The sequence below is a fragment of the Verticillium dahliae genome, genomic scaffold, assembly GCF_000150675.1.
Source record: "Verticillium dahliae VdLs.17 supercont1.3 genomic scaffold, whole genome shotgun sequence".
Lineage (NCBI taxonomy): Eukaryota > Fungi > Ascomycota > Sordariomycetes > Glomerellales > Plectosphaerellaceae > Verticillium > Verticillium dahliae.
The window spans coordinates 2,172,262-2,190,832 of record NW_009276940.1 but is presented as its reverse complement, the minus strand read 5'-3'; the positions used below and the strand labels follow the sequence as shown (position 1 = coordinate 2,190,832).

Below are 18,571 nucleotides of genomic sequence, written 5' to 3'. Positions count from 1 at the left end.
GGACCGGATCATCGGACTTGTGGAGTGCCCGAATGCCACATTACCTCAGATCCACGGCGTGGTCCAAATGGGCGTCGCACTCCGGCCCACTAATACATACCACGACTTGTGTTTTGGAGGCGGAGCAACAAAAGCCACTTCTGCATACCACCACATCAACCATGCAAGTTCGCGCAGGACAGGCTGCGTATTCATCATCAACGGACGCTAACCGCTCAGGGTTGCATTCGGTGTGCTGGACGCGGGTCTTGGAAAAGGGCGGTTGCAAAGTTGCTGAATTCCCTATACTTTGCGTTTTGAGGAAGAGGTCAACTGGATGGAAAGTCGAGCTCTTAGTCTTGGACATTTGGGACCTGAATGGTAGTAGCGCATCTTTCCGAGAACGCAGGTGGATGAACGGTGTTAGCTTATTGTGGCCAAAGAATGGTCAAACTGGCATCACCTGAATGGAGTTGCGAGCTCGGACCATGCTTACAACAGCTCAGCAATAAAAAAATCGAGGTTTCCCAACCGTTGCCCCGTGCAACGGCTCCATTGTAATCGGATCTTCCCAGCAAATTCGCAATTGTGTAGGTAACCGCAATCCATTTGCGATCTACGGATATCACTGAAGAACAAGTCCTCCGACTCAAGAGTCCTTCGTACAGGTTCCAGAGGAGTTCATTTTAGTCCACCTCGCCGACACATGTCATCATGGCCGAGGAACACCTCTCCAGCGATGACGAGCTGCCAGACCTGGATATCTTGCTCGAGAGACTTCAGCAAAGAACACGACGAGCCAAAGAAGGCCCCGCCAAACCTGACGACAATAACTCGGCGGGGTATACGACTGGCACTGGAGTACCCCCCCTCATCCGACATGGAAGCCTAGGACAATCACGAGACGCCTTCTATCACAAATCACCTACCCGCAAGGAGCATACTGTCGAACACCAGACACATGGTAGTCGAAGACGCGTCGATGAGCATTCATCAAGAATACAGAATACTGCTCAACGATACCAACTTCTTAATCAGCCATGTGCAGCAGCACTGCCGATATCGTCATCTCAGAGGGGTGACGATGGAGACGCCAACAATGCTTTAGTCATATCTTCGGACTCAACAATTGATACTGCAGGCGAAGGAGAAGACGACGAGGATGACGATACGTTTTATAGCTGCATCTCCAGCAGCTCAAATCAACATGCTATGCCGGCAGGGTTGCCCCTTCGTGTGTGCAATACATCGCGTGAGACCAGGGCTATCAACAAAAATTCAAGGAAGAAGGCCAGTACGTGCGATACAAAATCCAGGGAACTTGTACGAAAGAACAAAGGAGGTCCATCGGGCAGCAGGAAGAACACACCAGAGTGCCAGCAGAACTCAGCTGTTCATGATGTAGCTGAGTCCCTAGCACACCTGAACCTGGGAAGCTCCCTGACGGAATCGTCCCAAGACTTGGCGTCTTCAAAAGCGACGATATCGCTACTACCACCGTCAGGGCGGAATAGTCAGACATTGGCATCGGGCAGAAAGCTGTCAACGTTGCCTACAACACCCCAAAGGCCAAGTCAGGACCTGTTCTGGAATCAGGACGCTGTCGATGAGTGGAATGACGAATGCTTGCCCATAACAACAAGCCTGCTGCCACCAGCACAAAATGTTCACGAGAACGTCAACGTAAGCAAGCTTAAGCCGAAAAGCCAAGCAATGAAGAAAGGCTTTGAACAATCAAGACAGCATCTTGCAGAGGTTTTCCTCGCGGAGCTTGATGACGCGATTCTCCAGGGTCAGCTTCGTAAGCTCACCAACTCGACAGGAGGTATTAAGATTGTATGGTCTAAGAAGCTTAATACCACGGCCGGGCGCGCGAACTGGAGGAAAGAGAAGCTTCTTGACAGACAGGCCGGCATTGAGGGGAGCGTTGATATGTCTCGACACTACGCGTCCATCGAACTCGCTGAAAAGGTCATTGACAACGAAGATCGGCTGTTCAATGTCATTGCTCATGAATTTTGTCACCTTGCAAACTTCATGATCAGCGGCATCACTGGCAACCCCCACGGCAAAGAGTTCAAGACTTGGGCGGCTCAAGTGTCAAAGACTTTCACAGACAGAGGCATACTGGTAACCACAAAGCACTCCTATGATATTGATTTCAAGTACGTCTGGACATGCACAGGATGCGGGACGGGGTTCAAGCGGCATTCGCGTAGTATCGATCCCGAACGGCATCGTTGCGGCGCCTGCAAGGGCCCGTTGCAACAAACTAAGCCAATACCGCGGAAAACCGCTGCTAACAAGTCAGAATACCAGCGATTTGTTCAAGAGCAGATGCCGATTGTAAAGAAGGAGAACCCGGGGAGTCCGCAGAAGGGAATGATGCTACTCATTGCACAGAAGTGGGCGCGTCGAACCGGAGCTGGAGCGGCCTGGGACTCCTCGGAGCATCAGCTGGATCAGGCCAAGGGAGACACGGCTAGTCGGCTTAACGGCACAGTCCGATCAATGTGATGCGTTGCATCATGACAATCTGTAGAGGGCGCATTGGGCTTGTGGTGAGGGACGCGCAGTGTTGATACGTCGTTGTAACTAGGTGGGATGCATGAACCACTTAGGCTGGGTATATAATTCGACATCACAGCTATGATAGACAAACCTGACGTGTTGGTGTAGCTGAGCGACTCAGATTTCCCCAAAAAGGGTCCAGTCTTTGACTTTGAAGGTCTCCCAGACTCTTGCAGCATAATCAACCGCATCTCCGATCAGCTTGCCCTGCTTTCCCAACTCGAGATCTACGTCCTCTTCATTGTACTCGCCCCTGATGTGAGGCACGTTGATTGTGATGAGGATGTCCGTCGATTCTTTTTCGAGGCGCAGTAAGGTCAGAATAATCGCCGTGAAGTCGGGCGAAGACGACCTGTCTCCAGACTCTGGACGGGGGGTCTGTGTCGCGATCAGGGTGTAGGCGGGAATGTCCTCACTTGGTAGAAAGAAAGACCATGTCAGAGGAGGTGAACAGCAAAGGAGGAACAGACATCATGTACGTACCCAAGACGAGAGAACTGGGTTTCTGTAGTGTTCCACACCTTGACAGTGTCCACCTCAGAGCCTACCAGTTCCTCAAGGTGTGTTGTGAGGGCGCGGCCATCGATCTCTGGTCCAGTGCCAGAGGGGCCTACGCGTTCCGTGATGTCGAAGATAATGCTGGTGAACCCGTCTTGGTCGATGTAGACCTCCTGGTTGTCCGGTACCTGTCTTAATTTACTACGAGAGCATTAGGTATTATTTCATGTGGCTCGCACTTCGTCGTCGCTTGTCCGTACCTGACATCGGCAAACTTCTCGGGCAGGTCAGAAACCAATGCACCGCCGTACAACAGAGTGTTCTTGTAACGGGTCATGACGGGCGCATGTATTCAGGTGTAATCGGGTTCGTAGCGAGGAACTTCTGTTGGATACTTGGCTATGGTACGTGCGATTTAAGAGGTTGCGAGGCCGAGAAATGTACCATTTACGTGACAAGCAGGCAGTTTGGTAGCGCTGTGACGTACGTGGGATCTGCCCCTCCTGCGCTGGGCACGGGATGGTGGGGTAGGAAGCAGCCAACCTAACCGACCATCCGCCGAAGGGATTTCTCAACAAGCTCATATGTAACAGTGTTTTGCATGGACACCCAAACGGAGCATGCCGCACGACTTCGATCATAACAAGATACAACAGTCTACATTAAACCATCAGATGAAATATTTTAGATTCAAGACTCGACGTGGGTCGATTGCTGGGTCTGACCCGTGAGTGGAAGGAAGGGCGCAAGGGGCGTTTTCGGAGGAACATGCAAAAACAATATTGTCCAAAATCCAAAACAGGTTTCGAACTCGTGTTCAATAGTGTCCAAAGATTGAGGGAATGGAGTCTTTTGGGCCAACTAACGGTCACATCTGGTAAAAGGCAAGAGGTGAATTCGATAAGTGGTCCCACTCCGATTGGTCAAATGTTCAGTCTGAGCTTATATAGAGCAGAATCTGCTGACCTAATCCATTGGCTTGTTGCGGGGAATGTAAGCACTCATCGAATGCGCACACATCTCTCCTCTTCCCATTTCATCAAAACACTGACAATACAAAGGCTTTACTTGAGCTTAATACCAATATTGCCGACGATTCAATATGACCAGCCTCGCTTCTTGTATCTTTTGCAAAATTGTCAAGGGTGGGTACTATGACACGTCCCCTTCAGGTTCCAGCGTTGACCCCCTCTTGTGTCCCGGCTTCAGGAGAAATACCTTGCTTCAAGCTCTTCGAGAGCGACAAGACGTTGGCGTATCTAGACATAAATCCACTAAGCCGGGGCCATGCTGTAAGACTCAAATTATCACGTGATCCGTCGGCTTTGGCTCTTTACTCATGAACATGGACCAGCTCGTTATTCCTAAGCATCATGGTGCCAAGCTTACCGACATTCCCGATGACCACTTGATGGAGATTCTGGTAAGCCTCTTGCACCATGATACAATTCAAAAACTGGCACAGTTCAGCTGACACACCGCTCAGCCCGTCGTCAAGAAGCTGGTTAACGCCACCGGCGCAGTTGATTACAACTTATTGCAGAACAACGGCCGCGCAGCTCATCAGATGGTGGACCACGTCAGTTCTTCACCACGCCTTCCTGAACCCGGATTGAAAGTGCTGACGCTCGCAGGTCCATTTCCACATGGTATATGCTGTATTGATATGGATGTGCTGCGTGTTGACTAACTCCATTGCCAGATCCCTAAGCCCAATGAGACGGAAGGCCTCGGCATCCGCTGGCCGCAGCAGCAGACTGACATGGATAAACTCAAGGCCCTCTTTGAGGAGCTCAAGTCCAAGGTATAGTCTCCACAGAAGCCGGCACATTTCCGTGTATCTGCATATACCGGTGGAAAATCCGAGGAGTCAGATCCGGCGGCGTGGTTGAGCATTAAGACTATGAACCATGTGTTTATTGCAGAGTCATACCTTCTAGTCTAGGTCGTTAGCTGAAGTCTCAACAGCGACGCGGCCAGGCGCAGGAGCAGCAGTCGGGTAGAAATCGATCTTTCCACCATCCTGTAGCACACCTATCCTATCGTAGTAGGAGCGGGCTCGAAGGTACGGGTCGAGGGTCCAGTAATCCACCCTGAGCTTCTGCGCGAGGTTCTCCCTCTCGACTTGTACCGCAGCCGCTTCTGGGGACCCGCTCGTGGCAATCCAACGAATGGTTGCTGCCTCCCAGTCTCGAATGAGATGCTCTCGCCCCTCCAGAAGCTTGTCTCTGGTCGCCGTGTCCTTCATTCTGTCATTTTCACCAGGGATTGGCTCGGTGTATTTATACTCCCAATCTTCCTGGCCGTCCAATTCGCGAGTGATGCGCTGCGGCTCGATGAACTCCTGCATCTCCTTCACGTTGTTGGTGAAGTGCACCTTGCTTGCCACGACAGGGTCGAGCCACCCCTTGATGATCCTCCAGATTCCTACCATCGATTAGCTGGTCCATTGTACACACTAGCGGGCCAACAGTACGCACCCTGGAACACCCAAGGGGCCTTATGGACCAAAACAGCTCCAAGCGACTCAGGGTAGTTCGCCTCGAAACACTTGATCATAAATTTGACGGGGGTGTAGTCCTGTTGTAAGATGTCAGTGTTCCTGTGACCAGAGCTGGCTGAAAAGAAGCTTCAACGTACCATGTTGGCCATGGAGAAACCAGTCATATCAAAAATGATTGTCTGAGATACAAATTAGTCAGAAGCTCCGCCGCAAAAGCGCCTCGAGAACTTACAGCTGTGTCAACAGGCGGCGCCAGAACCATCCGTGCTGTCTCAATAAGGTAAACAGTGTACCGCTCGAGGCTCTCCTCGCATTGTTCTCCCTGCTTATGAAGTCGCACACGGACAACGCAAATGGGACGTCCAGACTTGTCAACGCCGTGTAAGAAGCTCTTACCCATGCGAATCTGAGCCATGAAATCAGCACCGAGCTTTTTAGCATCTCCATCGGCGCCTTGCTCGTCTGCCACGGCACCAGCCTCGCCAGTCTTCATAATGTCGTCATCAACATGAACTTCGGTGAGCCTCCAATTCATAGTAGAAATCATCATAACCAGAGCCTTGTCGACGTCCCACTTGCGAGCCCGGAGGAAGCGCAACAGCAGAGCATCGGGGTGGTCATGCTTGACCATGCTCCAGATGGTGGCATGCAGTGACTGAGGTGACTGGTTGGCTAGGGCGTCGAAGAATTGCTGTGTCTGCCCATACTTGTCCTCACCATCGCCCTCTTTGATGTGAGTCATCAAACCAGGCGAAGCTTGACCTTGCGTGGGCGACTCATTCTCCACAGCCTTATGCTTCTTGCCGAACAGGGAGATGCGTTTTTTCTTAGGCTTCTCTTTCTCAGCCTTGCCTGCACTGGGCAAGGTCAAATCTGATCCGGTCTGGGAGTTTGTGTCACCGGCGGATGCGGCATCGGCCGCGCCACCAGCAACGGCCTCAGTCACGGCGTTGACATTCTCATCTGTTACACCACACAGCTTGAGAACGTGGCCCCATAACTGGCGCAACTTCTCTTCCTGGTCAGGCGTCAGGTTTCCCGGGCGGCCTGGATGCGCCTCTTGCCCCATGATATCTTTTTCGGAAATGACAGCTACGTCTTGCGCGGGTGCCTGTGATGGTTCCTGTTCCACCCAGTAGTCGCCCAAGCTGACTCCAACACAAATCAGTAGAAGAGTGGCAGAGAAGGCAAGCAAGTCGAGGCGAGATTCAAGTTGCTCAGGATGAATGAATTGGCGATACACCCTGGGAGCGCATGCGACTCCTGGCGTAAGGCGGACAGCGCGGTTTTGGGGGCGTGAGAGTGAGCGCAGATGAGGCCTCGGAGAAGCCGGAATCAGCGAACGCGGTTGACTACGGGCCAATAAGCGCTTGGGCAGGTTTGTGAGGTTGATGCTCATGGAGGTTTGGCGAAATGAGGTCCGGCGGAGCTTGCAGCTTGACTCAATGAAGGTGACGAGGCCACTCCAACACCAAACACAATCTCTACGTCGAGTCCAAACACAAGCTTCTCAGCGATGCAAGAGCAGGGATGGATGCTAAAGAACTTCCAGAAGAAAAGTCAGCAATAACAAGACAAGGCCCGGAGACGCGATATAAGGTCGTACTGTTGTTTATGACGACCTGCCTGGAGTGAAGACGAGCCGATTGGCGTGAGAGAAGAGAGGTGTGCGGTTCGTGTGTCTGTGTGTGATTGTATGACTACAGAAGACTAGGAGAGTGTGGAGCCTACAATACGCACGCAGTTACCTGGTAGGCAGGTTAGTCAAGAACACCAAGGCGCCCAAGGGGGTGGGTGACATTAAATCTTACTCCGAACCTGCCAAACACAGGTGTCATCCAGACAGACCCCTAACTTCGGAACCTTTTCAACACCTCGGATGGCTTTTAAATGCTCTGAGACTCTATATAATACATGATAGGTGATATGTGTAAGGATGGATGTATTTCTATTAGTTTTGAGGCAACTTAATACATAGTATATTGGTTCGAAGTAAGCTCACCCTTGATGGGTGTGACTTGTTTTGTCACCCTCTTTGACCAGTAAGCCTGTGCTACCCCGCTGCAAGACTCTCGGCTCGAATGGACGACCGTGAGCGCTACAGCCAGCCTTTTGTAACTTCTGCATTGGTGCATCTTGCATTACCCTATTGTGCCTAGGTACCTATCAAGTAGCCCCTCCATGCCCCAACATTGACTCACTGCACTCCACGAGGACAGCCCGCCACACAAGTACTGCACCAACGAGCAACTAAGGCGAGCTACCCTACCTGCCTGCCAACCTTGCCTGCCTATCTGCCTACCTTAGGTACATCACCTTGCCGCTTCGATCGGACCCCTCCCTCCACATTGCATCCCGCCCGCAGGCTGTCCTGCAGTTTTTCACCCCGCGCCGACCAAAAACTCCCCTTGAGTCATCCACATATCGACTCGATATATGCCGTGGTTACCCCTCCGCCGCCTTGCCCAACTTCAACACCGTTCAGCTCTCAGTCCGCACCCAATTATTCTCTTTCGAAGCAACTTGTTGCATGCAAGTGCGACTCGAAACCTCAACATGGCGGCACCCTCAGGTCCTGCCAAGAACGGTAGATCACTGTCCCTTATCCTACCTCGTTATGCTCCGTCGACCACCACCCTGACCTTGACGGCTATTTTGGCAACTGGCTAATGTTTCGCCCCTGATCACAGAGCTAAAGGAGAAATTAAAGGCTGAAAAGGCTGCCGAGAAGGCCGCCAAGTTCGCTGCCAAGCAGAACAAACAAAAGCAGGAGAACACGGCGAAACCAAAGTCACAACCGAAGGTCGAGCCAACTCCTACACTTCCGCCCTTCCAGAACGACACGGCTGCCGGCCAGAAGAAGGTTCTTCACTCCTTTAAACACCCTCACTTTTCCGCGTACAACCCTAGTGCTGTCGAGGCTGCCTGGTACCAATGGTGGGAGGAAAGCGGCTTCTTCAAGCCTGAGGCCAGCAAGCAGGGCGCTGATGCGGCCGGGACCTTCGTTATCCCCTTGCCGCCGCCGAATGTCACCGGTGCCTTGCACTGCGGCCACGCACTGGCCAATACCCTTCAGGACACTCTCATCAGATGGCATCGCATGAAGTATGTTGTATCCCTTGGTGCGACACGGCGTCGAGATGTATGCCTTGGACTGACATGGGGTTTCCGTTGACATTAGGGGTTTCACCACATTGTGGGTCCCTGGCTGCGATCATGCCGGCATCTCGACTCAATCAGTGGTGGAGAAGATGCTGTGGAAGAAAGAGCAGAGGACGCGCATCGATGTTGGTCGCGAGGGCTTCGTTCGAATGGTCTGGGATTGGAAGGACGAATATCATCAGCGTATCAACAACGCCCAGAAGCTGATGGGTGGCAGCATGGATTGGAGCCGCGAGGCATTCACTATGGACAAGAACCTGAGTGCTGCCACTGCTGAGACCTTTTGCCGTCTCCATGACGAGGGCCTCATCTACCGCTCCAGCCGCTTGGTCAACTGGTGCACCGCCCTGAACACAGCGCTCAGCACTCTCGAAGTTGAGAATAAAGAAATCACTGGCCGCACCATGCTGAGCGTGCCCGGTTATGAGCGGAAGGTAGAGTTTGGAGTCCTCACCCACTTCAAATACCAGATCGAGGACAGCGATGAAACCATTGAGGTTGCTACAACTCGTCCTGAGACTATGTTCGGAGATTCTGGCATTGCCGTGCATCCTGACGATCAGCGTTATGTTCACCTGATCGGCAAATATGCCAAGCATCCATTCGTTGACCGGTAAGACCTCCTCCCTATACATTCATCAGCAACTGGATCAAAACCCCGACCTGCAGCTGACGTATCCTCATAGCCGCCTCAAGATCGTCGCCGACAGCAAGTTCGTTGACCCAGAGTTCGGTACTGGTGCCGTCAAGCTTACACCTGCGCACGATCCTAACGATTACCAAATGGGCAAGACGCATGGGCTAGAGTTCATCAACATCCTGAACGATGACGGCACGTTGAATGCAAATGCTGGCCGGTTCGAGGGCCAGAGGCGCTTCGATGCTCGTTATACTGTTGTCGAAGAACTGACAAAACTTGGCTTATTCGTCAAGAAGGAGCCTAACCCCATGAAGATTCCCCTGTGCGAGAAGTCGAAGGACGTCATCGAACCTATTATCAAGCCTCAATGGTGGATGCAGATGCAGGACATGGCAGATGCTGCCCTCAAGGTCGTAGAGAGCGGCGAGGTCAAAATTTCCCCTGAAAGTGCCAACAAATCGTACCGCCGTTGGATGGCTTCCATCAACGACTGGTGCATTTCCAGGCAACTCTGGCAAGTTTCTTCATACCAAGGCGTTGTGCTCTTCTTACTGACCTTGGTGGCAGGTGGGGTCATCGAATCCCAGCATACCGTGTGGTGTTCGAGGGCGAGGACGCTTCCGAGGGCGACGACTCTGTCTGGGTTGTGGGAAGAACCACAGAAGAGGCGCAGGAGAAGGCTGCTGCCAAATACGGTTCCAAAAAGTTTCACCTGGAGCAAGACCCTGACTGTCTTGACACCTGGTTCAGCTCTGGGCTGTGGCCCATGTCCACCTTGGGATGGCCCAACACTGAGAGTCCGGATTTCAAGCAGTTCTTCCCTACCAACCTTCTCGAGACTGGATGGGATATTCTGTTCTTCTGGGTAGCGCGTATGATCATGCTGAGCCTCAAGCTCACTGGTCGCGTGCCATTCAAAGAAGTCTACTGCCACAGTCTCATTCGCGACTCTGAAGGACGCAAGATGAGCAAGTCGCTCGGCAATGTCATCGATCCCCTTGACATTATTAGCGGCATAGAGCTCGATCAGCTTCATGCCAAGCTCCATGTTGGCAATCTCAAGGAAGACGAAATCAGCAGAGCGATCAAGTATCAGAAGACGGCCTTCCCCGGCGGCATCCCAGAGTGTGGCGCCGATGCCCTGCGACTAACACTCATTTCGTACACCACTGGCGGTAAGCACAACCAAACTGGTACAATTCCCCTAATATCTACCACATATACTTACAAAGCCTAGGTGGTGACATCAATTTTGACATCAAGGTCATGCACGCTTATCGCCGCTTCTGCAACAAAATCTGGCAGGCAAGCAAGTATGTTCTTGGTCGTCTTCCTCAGGATTTTGTTCCTGTGACCAAACTTGACACCGCCAAGCTATCGATTCCGGAGCGATGGATCTTGCACCGCATGAATGTCGCAGTCAAGGGCATCAACGACACACTAGAGGCTCGGGAATTTTCAAAGAGCACACAGTTTGCATACCAGTGAGCAAAGTTCGCTGGCGCAATACCAGGCAGCGCAAGCTAAACTTGGAACAGGTTCTTCTATGACGAGCTGTGCGATATCTTCATCGTAAGTCGCCTCATCCCGTTGCGTTGAGACTTGTACTAACTCAATCATCAGGAAAACAGCAAAACTATCCTTTCTGACGGGTCACCCGAGGCGCAGTCAAGCGCCCAACAGACCCTGTTCCTTGCATTGGACGTCGCCCTTCGCCTCATGCATCCGTTCATGCCGTTCATCACCGAGGAGCTGTGGCAGCGCCTTCCCAAGAGGGAGAACGATACTACGAAGACGATCATGCTGGCCCCCTACCCCGCATTTGACGCAAGCCTAGAGTTTGAGACTGACGCGCGCGAATACGAGTTGGGTCTGAGCTGCGCCCAGGGTATTCGTTCGTTGACGTCTGAATACAACGTGCGGGCAGACGGCCGTGCTTTTATCAAGGCTTCGACTACCGACAGCTATATCAAGATCAACGAGCAAGTGGCCGCAATCAAGTCTCTGAGCGGCAAAGGCATTGCAGAGTTGCAAGTTGTAGGCCCGGAAGCTCAAGAGGGCGCCATTCCGAACGGATGCGCTGTCTTTGTCCTTACGGCGGATCTGTCTGTTTTCCTTGAACTAGGTTCTCGCCTCAACAACATTGATGCGGAGATCAAGAAAATCCAGGCGAAGCTACAAAAGAGTCAAGGCGCTGCAAAGAAGCAACAGGAACTTATGTCCAAGGACGGTTTTGAGGACAAGGTAAGTGATGTTGTGTTAACAACAGAGAGGAAGAAGCTGGCCGATGCTCAGTCAGCGGCCAAGAATTACGAGAAGACGATCGAGCAGTTTCAGAAGATGAAGCTCAGCTCAGCCTAGGACACGGAACATATTCTGATGTCCATAGGTTTCAACCCCGGCGAATCTGTCCAGGGTTGTGACAGGTAGCTCCTCAACCAATGGCATTTATCAATTGTTGCAGCAAGTGAAGGTACTGGGAATTAGTGAACGCGGGGGAGAGTTGTTCCGGCTGTTTTGTAGCACTTGCCCAGGTTTGTTCTCGAGCAAGCTCTATGAATCTCTTGCCATTTAAACCCGATTACTCTCCTGTCACTGGGATCAATCAGATCATGCTGGTGCACTGCATTCGGTGACGTGAATAAAACCACGCCACAAGCTCAATCGACTAAACTGAGAACTCCAAGTGGCTCATGTTGCGCGACACCCTTGATTGCACAAAACGTCCAATCATCTGTGGGACCCCCCACCAGGAACTCCACCCCTCCGTGGTTCTTCTTGTCGAACGCGACACCCCACCACCTGCGAGGTTCGCTTTGCTATAGCATCGACCAGTAGCGAATAAGCAGGCGTCGGCGGCACTGGTCAATAAGTGACAACGACGAGGGTTCGTCTGCCGCTGCAAGTCTTGACACCACAAACACAGCCCCAGCCAGCCCCAGCCAGCGCGGCACGCCAGCGTCTCCCATCATGTCCAGCGAACCCCATAACAATGCGCGTGGGCGATCTACGTCTCGTTCGAGAACATCACGGCCGACTACACCATTGCGCCCATCCTCGCGCTCCTCCTTTCGCGAATCAGCAAGAGCGAGCACCGGACCAAATGCTGATGCATTTCCTCTTGCCACGTTCGAACCTGCATTTGCCGAGCTCTCTGATGCCATGGCTGACTTGGAGGCCAACATGATGCACTTTCAGCTCATGCATGAAAGTTTGTCACGCTTCAGCGAGTCGTTCGCGAGTTTCCTTTACGGGTTGAATATGAATGCCTTTTGTGTCGATTTTCCTGAAGGGCCTGTTGCCGAATCATTCCGCCGAGATAGGCAACATGTCGATTTGCAAGGTAAGCAGTATCATCTCGCAATCAAGAACACGCAAGAGTCACAAAAGCTGACGAAACGAAAGCAACTGACCCCGTCCCAGAAAGGCCCGGACGAGGCGACGATGATGGAGAAACAACGTTCATGTTAGTTGTGGGTCATTATGCATTGACAAGAGTGACACAACTGATTTGACCTTAGGACTACCGACACGTCTTTCATCGACAACCCTCCACCATCCTCCAGGCCTGTTCCAAGGCATAAACCCTCAGAGCCCTCGATTTCGCGAGTGCCAGCCCCTTCAGCCCGGGGCGCTGCATCCACCCGAGGGACCGGAGGTGGGCGTCGTGTGGCTTCCGGAATACAAAGGGGTCGAAGCAGTGGATTACCCAGAGGTCGAGGGGTTCGATGAGGGCCCTGCTTCCTGGTAAATCGCCGCGATTCGGTCTGTGGAAACGGAGCATCTGGCTGAAGCATGCTTTCGCAGGGGCGGCTGCCGGCTCTCGCCACAGCAAAATATGTGCCACTGTTGCGCCACTCATTGTTTCTGTCCAACCTGGGGACATGTTCCGAGGGTGGAAAGAGTGATGGTCGTGTTGAGAGAGATGCTGGATGCTGACTCAGGTGGCCATCTCGACCTCGTGATCTGGAGCCTTTTCGACAGTATCGTTCTTTTTGCTCGGTCCCGTATTGTCCGTACGAAGGCCTACCGCAGCCTCGGCTTCTTTCTGACTGTAGGGTTCCTCCTTGAGGTCCTTGACTCTGGTAGGGTGCGCAATCAGTCGGCGTTCGTGCGTCGAGAATTTTGTTCGGCATTGCATGGGCAGGTATCAAAAAGGAAGCATAAGCTATTGTGACATACCTGCGCCTATGAGGCTTGCCCTTCCTGTGACTGACGAGGTTGGTCTCTGTGTCGAACCACTTCGCGCATTCGATGCAATAGTGTTGGCCGAGGGCGGGCAAATCCTCAGTCGCCTTGGTCTCTTTGTATTGACGGAGATGTTGGGGAGACAAGAGGTCTGCCTTGATTTGGTCGAGATCCCTAGTAGCAGCCAGAACATTAGTCTACCAAAGGCGCAGTGTGTGGTCGAGTAACGTGCCTGGTCTTCCGTCTCGTTTTGGTAATCGTCCTATGAGCAGTGACACCCATTGCGAATTCCTTCAGTATGGCATAGGGGAAGGGAGGTACGTGATTTTTTGGACGCAACGGCAACTTTCATATGACGGTTGGCGCGCTGGCTCTTCACCAGTAAAGAGAGTAAGGTTGACGATAAATCAGTTACGGAAAAATTTAGTGGACCAGCAGGGGCCCGATGGTGGGGAGATTTCCTGACAGAGGCTTATCGTAAAGGGCAGCCAGATAATGCAGTAACGGGGGTGGTGTAGGTGCGCTCTTGGGCGGAGTGGAGTGTCCCGTGGTGGGGTCATGTGATTGCAAGGCACAATAATGGAAACCCAATCAAGCTTCAGGTAAATGCGCTTGAAGTCGAGCTACCTGTCAAGACCTCCCGCGGAGCATAGATGCAGGCTCGGTGATCCCGGACAACAGAAACAGCGCCAAAAACTTCGCATTCGAACAGGGGGTCGGGCGAAGGCCCGTATTGATAGGAGATAAGTCACCTCGGCCGAGCCGCCCAACCTTGGCTCCGAGCTCAGGCTCCCGCAATGGAGAAAAGAATCTCGGATTTCGCGCGATGGGAAGCAGGCGTGTGGCTGGAACGCAAGGACGGGGGGTTTCTCAGGAACCAGTGGAGCCTACACGCACTGGAAAACGGGACCCTCGTCGTGAACCGAGTAAAGCCGAGGGACCACAAAGCTGCTGCTCGCAACAGATGGTACCGTGTCTGGGGGTTCGAAGCAAGTAACATTGAACGCATCAACAGCATCGAACGCATCGATGAGGAGTGATTCAGCAGTCCGCGTTGATGCGCACGCGCTCGCTCTTGAGACCAAACGTACTGAATATACCGAGGTGTTTCCAAGTGACGTAGTCCTTACATTCATATGCTCGCATCGCGCTCAAACCTGAAGGGTCAAGATCTCAGACAGGCTACGGAGGGCGCCAGACTTCCCCTCCGCCGTGTTGGTGTGCCGGGGCTCCTGCCGCGGGATATTAACACCACCATGACGTGTCTTTAGCAGATATTGAGAAGCCATATTTCCGTAACAGTTTTGGGGAGACTGTCCGGACAGGGAGTTTTTCCCACTGCCCAGAATCAGCAAGCCAGCTGTCAGGACAGAGCACAAGGTACCCAAGACTAGGCTGTTGTAGAAGAATGGCCACAGGGGCAGACCCCGACTGAGTGTTCATGTTTAGTGAGAGGTATCGCGATGCTTCCGAGGCCAAATTGCGGCAATCAGTGAAGAAACCGTTTCTTTGGAGGGATATAACGCGGGAGCCAAACGCCCGGGGTGGCGGTATTGTGCAAGTTGGAGAAGAGCCAGGGAGACTTGAGGCAAATGGGAGCTTCTGCGCAGAGTGAAAATAATCGACCGCCTCTGATTGGTTGACTGGGCCGCCGTCGCCATCGTCATAGCCGAACAGATCCACCCCCTGGGCCACTAGCCCCGGCGCGGCAACCACCATCCACCCTGTCCAGTGTCGCCTGCCTGTGCGAATAGCCATCGCAGCCGGCTGATGGGCCAGTTCTCGCTGGAGCCCTTGGTACTTCTTCTGGCCTCGCCGGAAAACCTCTCTCTCTTCTTCCCTTTCAACCTCTCCCTCCCCTCCTCCCCCCAGACTCTCATCGGTTCAATCAACGACTCTCCAGGTCAGGGTGTCTTGATTTACTGTCGCCTTCTGTGACGGTCTACAACCTCACTACTCCCTTTCAATTGACCCCCTCCGACCAGCTTGAGCTGCTGTTCTCCCCCACCCGTCCTAGTCATGATGGCCTCACGACAGCTCCTGGGCAACGTCGCCCGGAGCCGCACTGCTGCCGTTGGCAGCACTGGTCTGCGCCGCAGCATGGCCACTGTTTCTGATTCCCCGCTCGACCGCAAGGTATGTTCGCGATCAAGCATGCGTGCTAGCATGGCGTGCAGTGTTGACACCTCATCAGGTCAAGCAAAACAACTGGGAAGACAACAACTTCATCAACTACAAGAAGATGTCGGAGAACCTCGCAATTGTGCGAAGCCGTCTTAACAGGCCTTTGACCTATGCCGAAAAGATTCTCTACTCTCACCTCGACAACCCTCACGAGCAGGACATCAAGCGCGGGTCCTCTTACCTGAAGCTGCGCCCTGACCGCGTCGCGTGTCAGGATGCCACTGCGCAGATGGCCATTCTCCAGTTCATGTCCGCCGGCATGCCTTCTGTCGCCAACCCCACCACTGTGCACTGCGATCACTTGATTGAGGCACAGATTGGAGGCGCCAAGGATCTTGAGCGCGCCGTCAACATCAACAAGGAAGTATACGACTTCCTTGCCTCCGCCTGCGCCAAGTACAACATCGGCTTCTGGAAGCCCGGTTCCGGTATCATCCACCAGATTCTTCTTGAGAACTACGCTTTCCCCGGTGGTCTCTTGATCGGTACTGATTCGCACACTCCCAACGGTGGCGGTCTCGGTATGGCCGCCATCGGTGTCGGAGGTGCCGATGCTGTCGATGTCATGGCCAACCTCCCCTGGGAGCTGAAGGCACCCAACGTCATTGGTGTCAAGCTTACTGGCGAGCTGTCCGGCTGGACTTCTCCCAAGGGTCAGTCGATACCCCCATCCATCCTCGGTTCCTCTTAGCGCATTGGGCGGGACCTCGTACATTTATGTGCATAATCCCTTGTCTTGTTGGCATTGCAACGACGTATCGCCTAGTGGTCAACCGTTGCACAAGACAGCCCACGAGGCGAATCCCTTTCTCCTCTGAGAGAATTTCAAGTCACTAACATGGCTCACAGACATCATTCTCAAGCTCGCTGGCATCTTGACTGTCAAGGGTGGCACCGGTGCCATTGTTGAGTATTTCGGTAAGCTTCATCCCTCACGAGAACAGCACGATTAGTACGAGAGATCTTGGCTGACTTTATTTTACGTAGGCCCTGGTACCAACACCATTTCCGCCACCGGCATGGCGACTTGCTGCAACATGGGAGGTACGTTCACTTGCAAAGCTCCAATCCAGGTGCCTGGACAGCGGTCTAACAACCTGTAGCTGAGATCGGCGCGACGACGTCTGTCTTCCCCTTTAACGACCGCATGTACGATTATCTGGCAGCCACCAAGCGCAAGGACATTGGTGACTTCGCTCGCACCTATGCTCACGAGCTCAAGGAGGACGAGGGTGCTCAGTATGATCAGCTGATTGAGATCAACCTGTCTGAGCTCGAGCCCCACATCAACGGACCTTTCACCCCGGATCTGGCCACCCCCATCTCCAAGTTTGCTGAGGCTGCCAAGGCCAACAACTGGCCTGAGGAGCTCAAGGTTGGTCTCATCGGTTCTTGCACCAACTCCTCTTATGAGGACATGTCTCGTGCTGCTGCCATCGCCCGTGACGCTCTCAACCACGGTATCAAGGCCAAGGCTGCTTTCACTGTCACTCCTGGTTCCGAGCAGATCCGCGCCACTATTGAGCGTGATGGTCAGCTCCAAACCTTCGAGGAATTCGGCGGCATGGTCCTCGCCAATGCTTGTGGTCCCTGTATCGGCCAGTGGGATCGTCAGGACGTGAAGAAGGGCGAGGCCAACTCCATTATCTCGTCATACAACCGCAACTTCACCGGTCGCAACGACGGCAACCCCGCCACCCACTCTTTCGTCACCTCCCCTGACCTCGTTGTCGCCATGACAATTGCCGGTAGCCTGCACTTCAACCCCCTTACCGACACCCTCAAGGACAAGGACGGCAAGGAGTTCAAGTTGTCTCCCCCTACTGGTGATGGTCTCCCCCAGCGTGGTTACGACCCCGGACAAGACACCTACCAGGCCCCTCCCAAGGACCGTGCCTCTGTCAACGTCCAGGTCTCCCCTACCTCTGACCGTCTCCAGGTTCTTGAGCCCTTCACGCCTTGGGATGGTAAGGATGCCACTGATCTTCCCATTCTCATTAAGGCCCAGGGCAAGACCACCACGGACCACATTTCCATGGCTGGCCCCTGGTTGAAATACCGTGGCCACCTGGACAACATTTCCAACAACATGTTGATCGGCGCCATCAACGAAGCCAACGGCGAGGCCAACAAGATCAAGAACTTCACCACGGGCGAGTTTGGTGCCGTTCCTGCTGTTGCCCGTGACTACAAGGCCAAGGGCATCAAGTGGGTTGTCATCGGCGACTGGAACTACGGCGAGGGTAGCTCTCGCGAACACGCTGCTCTTGAGCCCAGGCACCTTGGAGGACTGGCCATCATCACCCGCAGCTTCGCCCGTATCCACGAGACCAACCTGAAGAAGCAGGGCATGCTTCCTCTTACCTTCGCCGACCCTGCCGATTACGACAAGATTAAGCCTGATGACAAGGTATGTTTACACATCACCCAATGTACTTTTTCTAAGGCGGTTTGCTAATTACTTTGAAAAGGTCGACATCCTCTGCACCAGCATTGCTGTCGGTCAGCCTATGACGATGGTTGTGCACCCCAAGGACGGCGCGGCCTACGAAGTCAAGCTGCTGCACACCTACAACGAGCCCCAGATTGAGTGGTTCAAGAACGGCAGCGCCCTCAACACCATGGCCAAGGCTGCCAAGGCGTAAAATACCTGTGGATAGGAGAAGCAGGCAGGGCAGGGTGTCCGAGATGATGATTATTATCGTGTTTGTTCACGGCGCAAATACCTACGTGCATGCTTTGGGGTGCCGGTTTGGACTGAAGTTCGGTTTAGGAGGATGAATATGGCCCCTCGTGGTCGATTGGTCTGCCGGGGAGCTGATATAGGTTTCTGTCCCCTTATGTAG

General features: G+C 53.2%; 8 protein-coding genes across 8 annotated transcripts; 5 read left to right on the top strand and 3 right to left on the bottom strand.

Moving 5' to 3' along the window:
• Positions 1-693: 693 nt before the first annotated feature.
• On the top strand, positions 694-2,496 carry VDAG_02339 (HMG box-containing protein; the record flags this gene model as incomplete). The annotated part of the gene is made up of 1 exon (XM_009658368.1): positions 694-2,496. The coding sequence occupies one exon, from the start codon at positions 694-696 to the stop codon at positions 2,494-2,496; it is 1,803 nt and encodes a 600-aa protein (XP_009656663.1).
• An 83-nt stretch (positions 2,497-2,579) lies between these two features.
• On the bottom strand, positions 2,580-4,012 carry VDAG_02338 (uncharacterized protein). Its single transcript, XM_009658367.1, has 3 exons — positions 3,309-4,012; positions 3,034-3,249; positions 2,580-2,965 (listed from the first exon to the last, which is right to left on the bottom strand). Exons 1-3 carry the CDS (start codon positions 3,383-3,385, stop codon positions 2,668-2,670), a joined length of 591 nt encoding a protein of 196 aa, XP_009656662.1. The 5' UTR covers positions 3,386-4,012; the 3' UTR covers positions 2,580-2,667.
• Positions 4,013-4,086: 74 nt separating this feature from the next.
• On the top strand, positions 4,087-5,071 carry VDAG_02337 (hit family protein). Its single transcript, XM_009658366.1, has 6 exons — positions 4,087-4,193; positions 4,258-4,340; positions 4,403-4,471; positions 4,535-4,627; positions 4,683-4,697; positions 4,751-5,071. The coding sequence occupies exons 1-6, from the start codon at positions 4,151-4,153 to the stop codon at positions 4,856-4,858; spliced, it is 411 nt and encodes a 136-aa protein (XP_009656661.1). The 5' UTR covers positions 4,087-4,150; the 3' UTR covers positions 4,859-5,071.
• VDAG_02336 (phosphatidylinositol transfer protein CSR1) lies at positions 4,985-6,950 on the bottom strand (the record flags this gene model as incomplete). Its single annotated transcript, XM_009658365.1, has 4 exons — positions 4,985-5,475; positions 5,529-5,628; positions 5,689-5,730; positions 5,784-6,950. 4 exons carry the CDS (start codon positions 6,948-6,950, stop codon positions 4,985-4,987), a joined length of 1,800 nt encoding a protein of 599 aa, XP_009656660.1.
• A 1,157-nt stretch (positions 6,951-8,107) lies between these two features.
• On the top strand, positions 8,108-11,933 carry VDAG_02335 (valyl-tRNA synthetase; the record flags this gene model as incomplete). Its single annotated transcript, XM_009658364.1, has 8 exons — positions 8,108-8,138; positions 8,242-8,656; positions 8,733-9,326; positions 9,400-9,846; positions 9,921-10,528; positions 10,591-10,837; positions 10,892-10,925; positions 10,977-11,933. 8 exons carry the CDS (start codon positions 8,108-8,110, stop codon positions 11,712-11,714), a joined length of 3,114 nt encoding a protein of 1,037 aa, XP_009656659.1. The 3' UTR covers positions 11,715-11,933.
• Positions 11,934-12,323: 390 nt separating this feature from the next.
• On the top strand, positions 12,324-13,104 carry VDAG_02334 (uncharacterized protein; the record flags this gene model as incomplete). Its single annotated transcript, XM_009658363.1, has 2 exons — positions 12,324-12,696; positions 12,875-13,104. 2 exons carry the CDS (start codon positions 12,324-12,326, stop codon positions 13,102-13,104), a joined length of 603 nt encoding a protein of 200 aa, XP_009656658.1.
• A 189-nt stretch (positions 13,105-13,293) lies between these two features.
• On the bottom strand, positions 13,294-13,494 carry VDAG_02333 (uncharacterized protein; the record flags this gene model as incomplete). The annotated part of the gene is made up of 1 exon (XM_009658362.1): positions 13,294-13,494. The coding sequence occupies one exon, from the start codon at positions 13,492-13,494 to the stop codon at positions 13,294-13,296; it is 201 nt and encodes a 66-aa protein (XP_009656657.1).
• Positions 13,495-15,403: 1,909 nt separating this feature from the next.
• Positions 15,404-18,370, top strand: VDAG_02332 (aconitate hydratase; the record flags this gene model as incomplete). The annotated part of the gene is made up of 6 exons (XM_009658361.1): positions 15,404-15,677; positions 15,736-16,378; positions 16,575-16,643; positions 16,713-16,769; positions 16,829-18,135; positions 18,197-18,370. The coding sequence occupies exons 1-6, from the start codon at positions 15,564-15,566 to the stop codon at positions 18,368-18,370; spliced, it is 2,364 nt and encodes a 787-aa protein (XP_009656656.1). The 5' UTR covers positions 15,404-15,563.
• Positions 18,371-18,571: the final 201 nt, after the last annotated feature.

Excerpts from the sequence above, each read along its gene's own strand:
- VDAG_02337 (XM_009658366.1), top strand. The coding sequence starts at position 4,151 with ATGACCAGCCTCGCTTCTTGTATCTTTTGCAAAATTGTCAAGG. Across the intron at positions 4,194-4,257 it reads CTTTTGCAAAATTGTCAAGG|GAGAAATACCTTGCTTCAAG; the intron begins GTGGGTACTATG and ends TCCCGGCTTCAG. Across the intron at positions 4,341-4,402 it reads CACTAAGCCGGGGCCATGCT|CTCGTTATTCCTAAGCATCA; the intron begins GTAAGACTCAAA and ends AACATGGACCAG.
- VDAG_02338 (XM_009658367.1), bottom strand. The coding sequence starts at position 3,385 with ATGACCCGTTACAAGAACACTCTGTTGTACGGCGGTGCATTGGTTTCT. Across the intron at positions 3,250-3,308 it reads GAGAAGTTTGCCGATGTCAG|TAAATTAAGACAGGTACCGG; the intron begins GTACGGACAAGC and ends ATGCTCTCGTAG. Across the intron at positions 2,966-3,033 it reads ACCCAGTTCTCTCGTCTTGG|TGAGGACATTCCCGCCTACA; the intron begins GTACGTACATGA and ends CTTTCTACCAAG.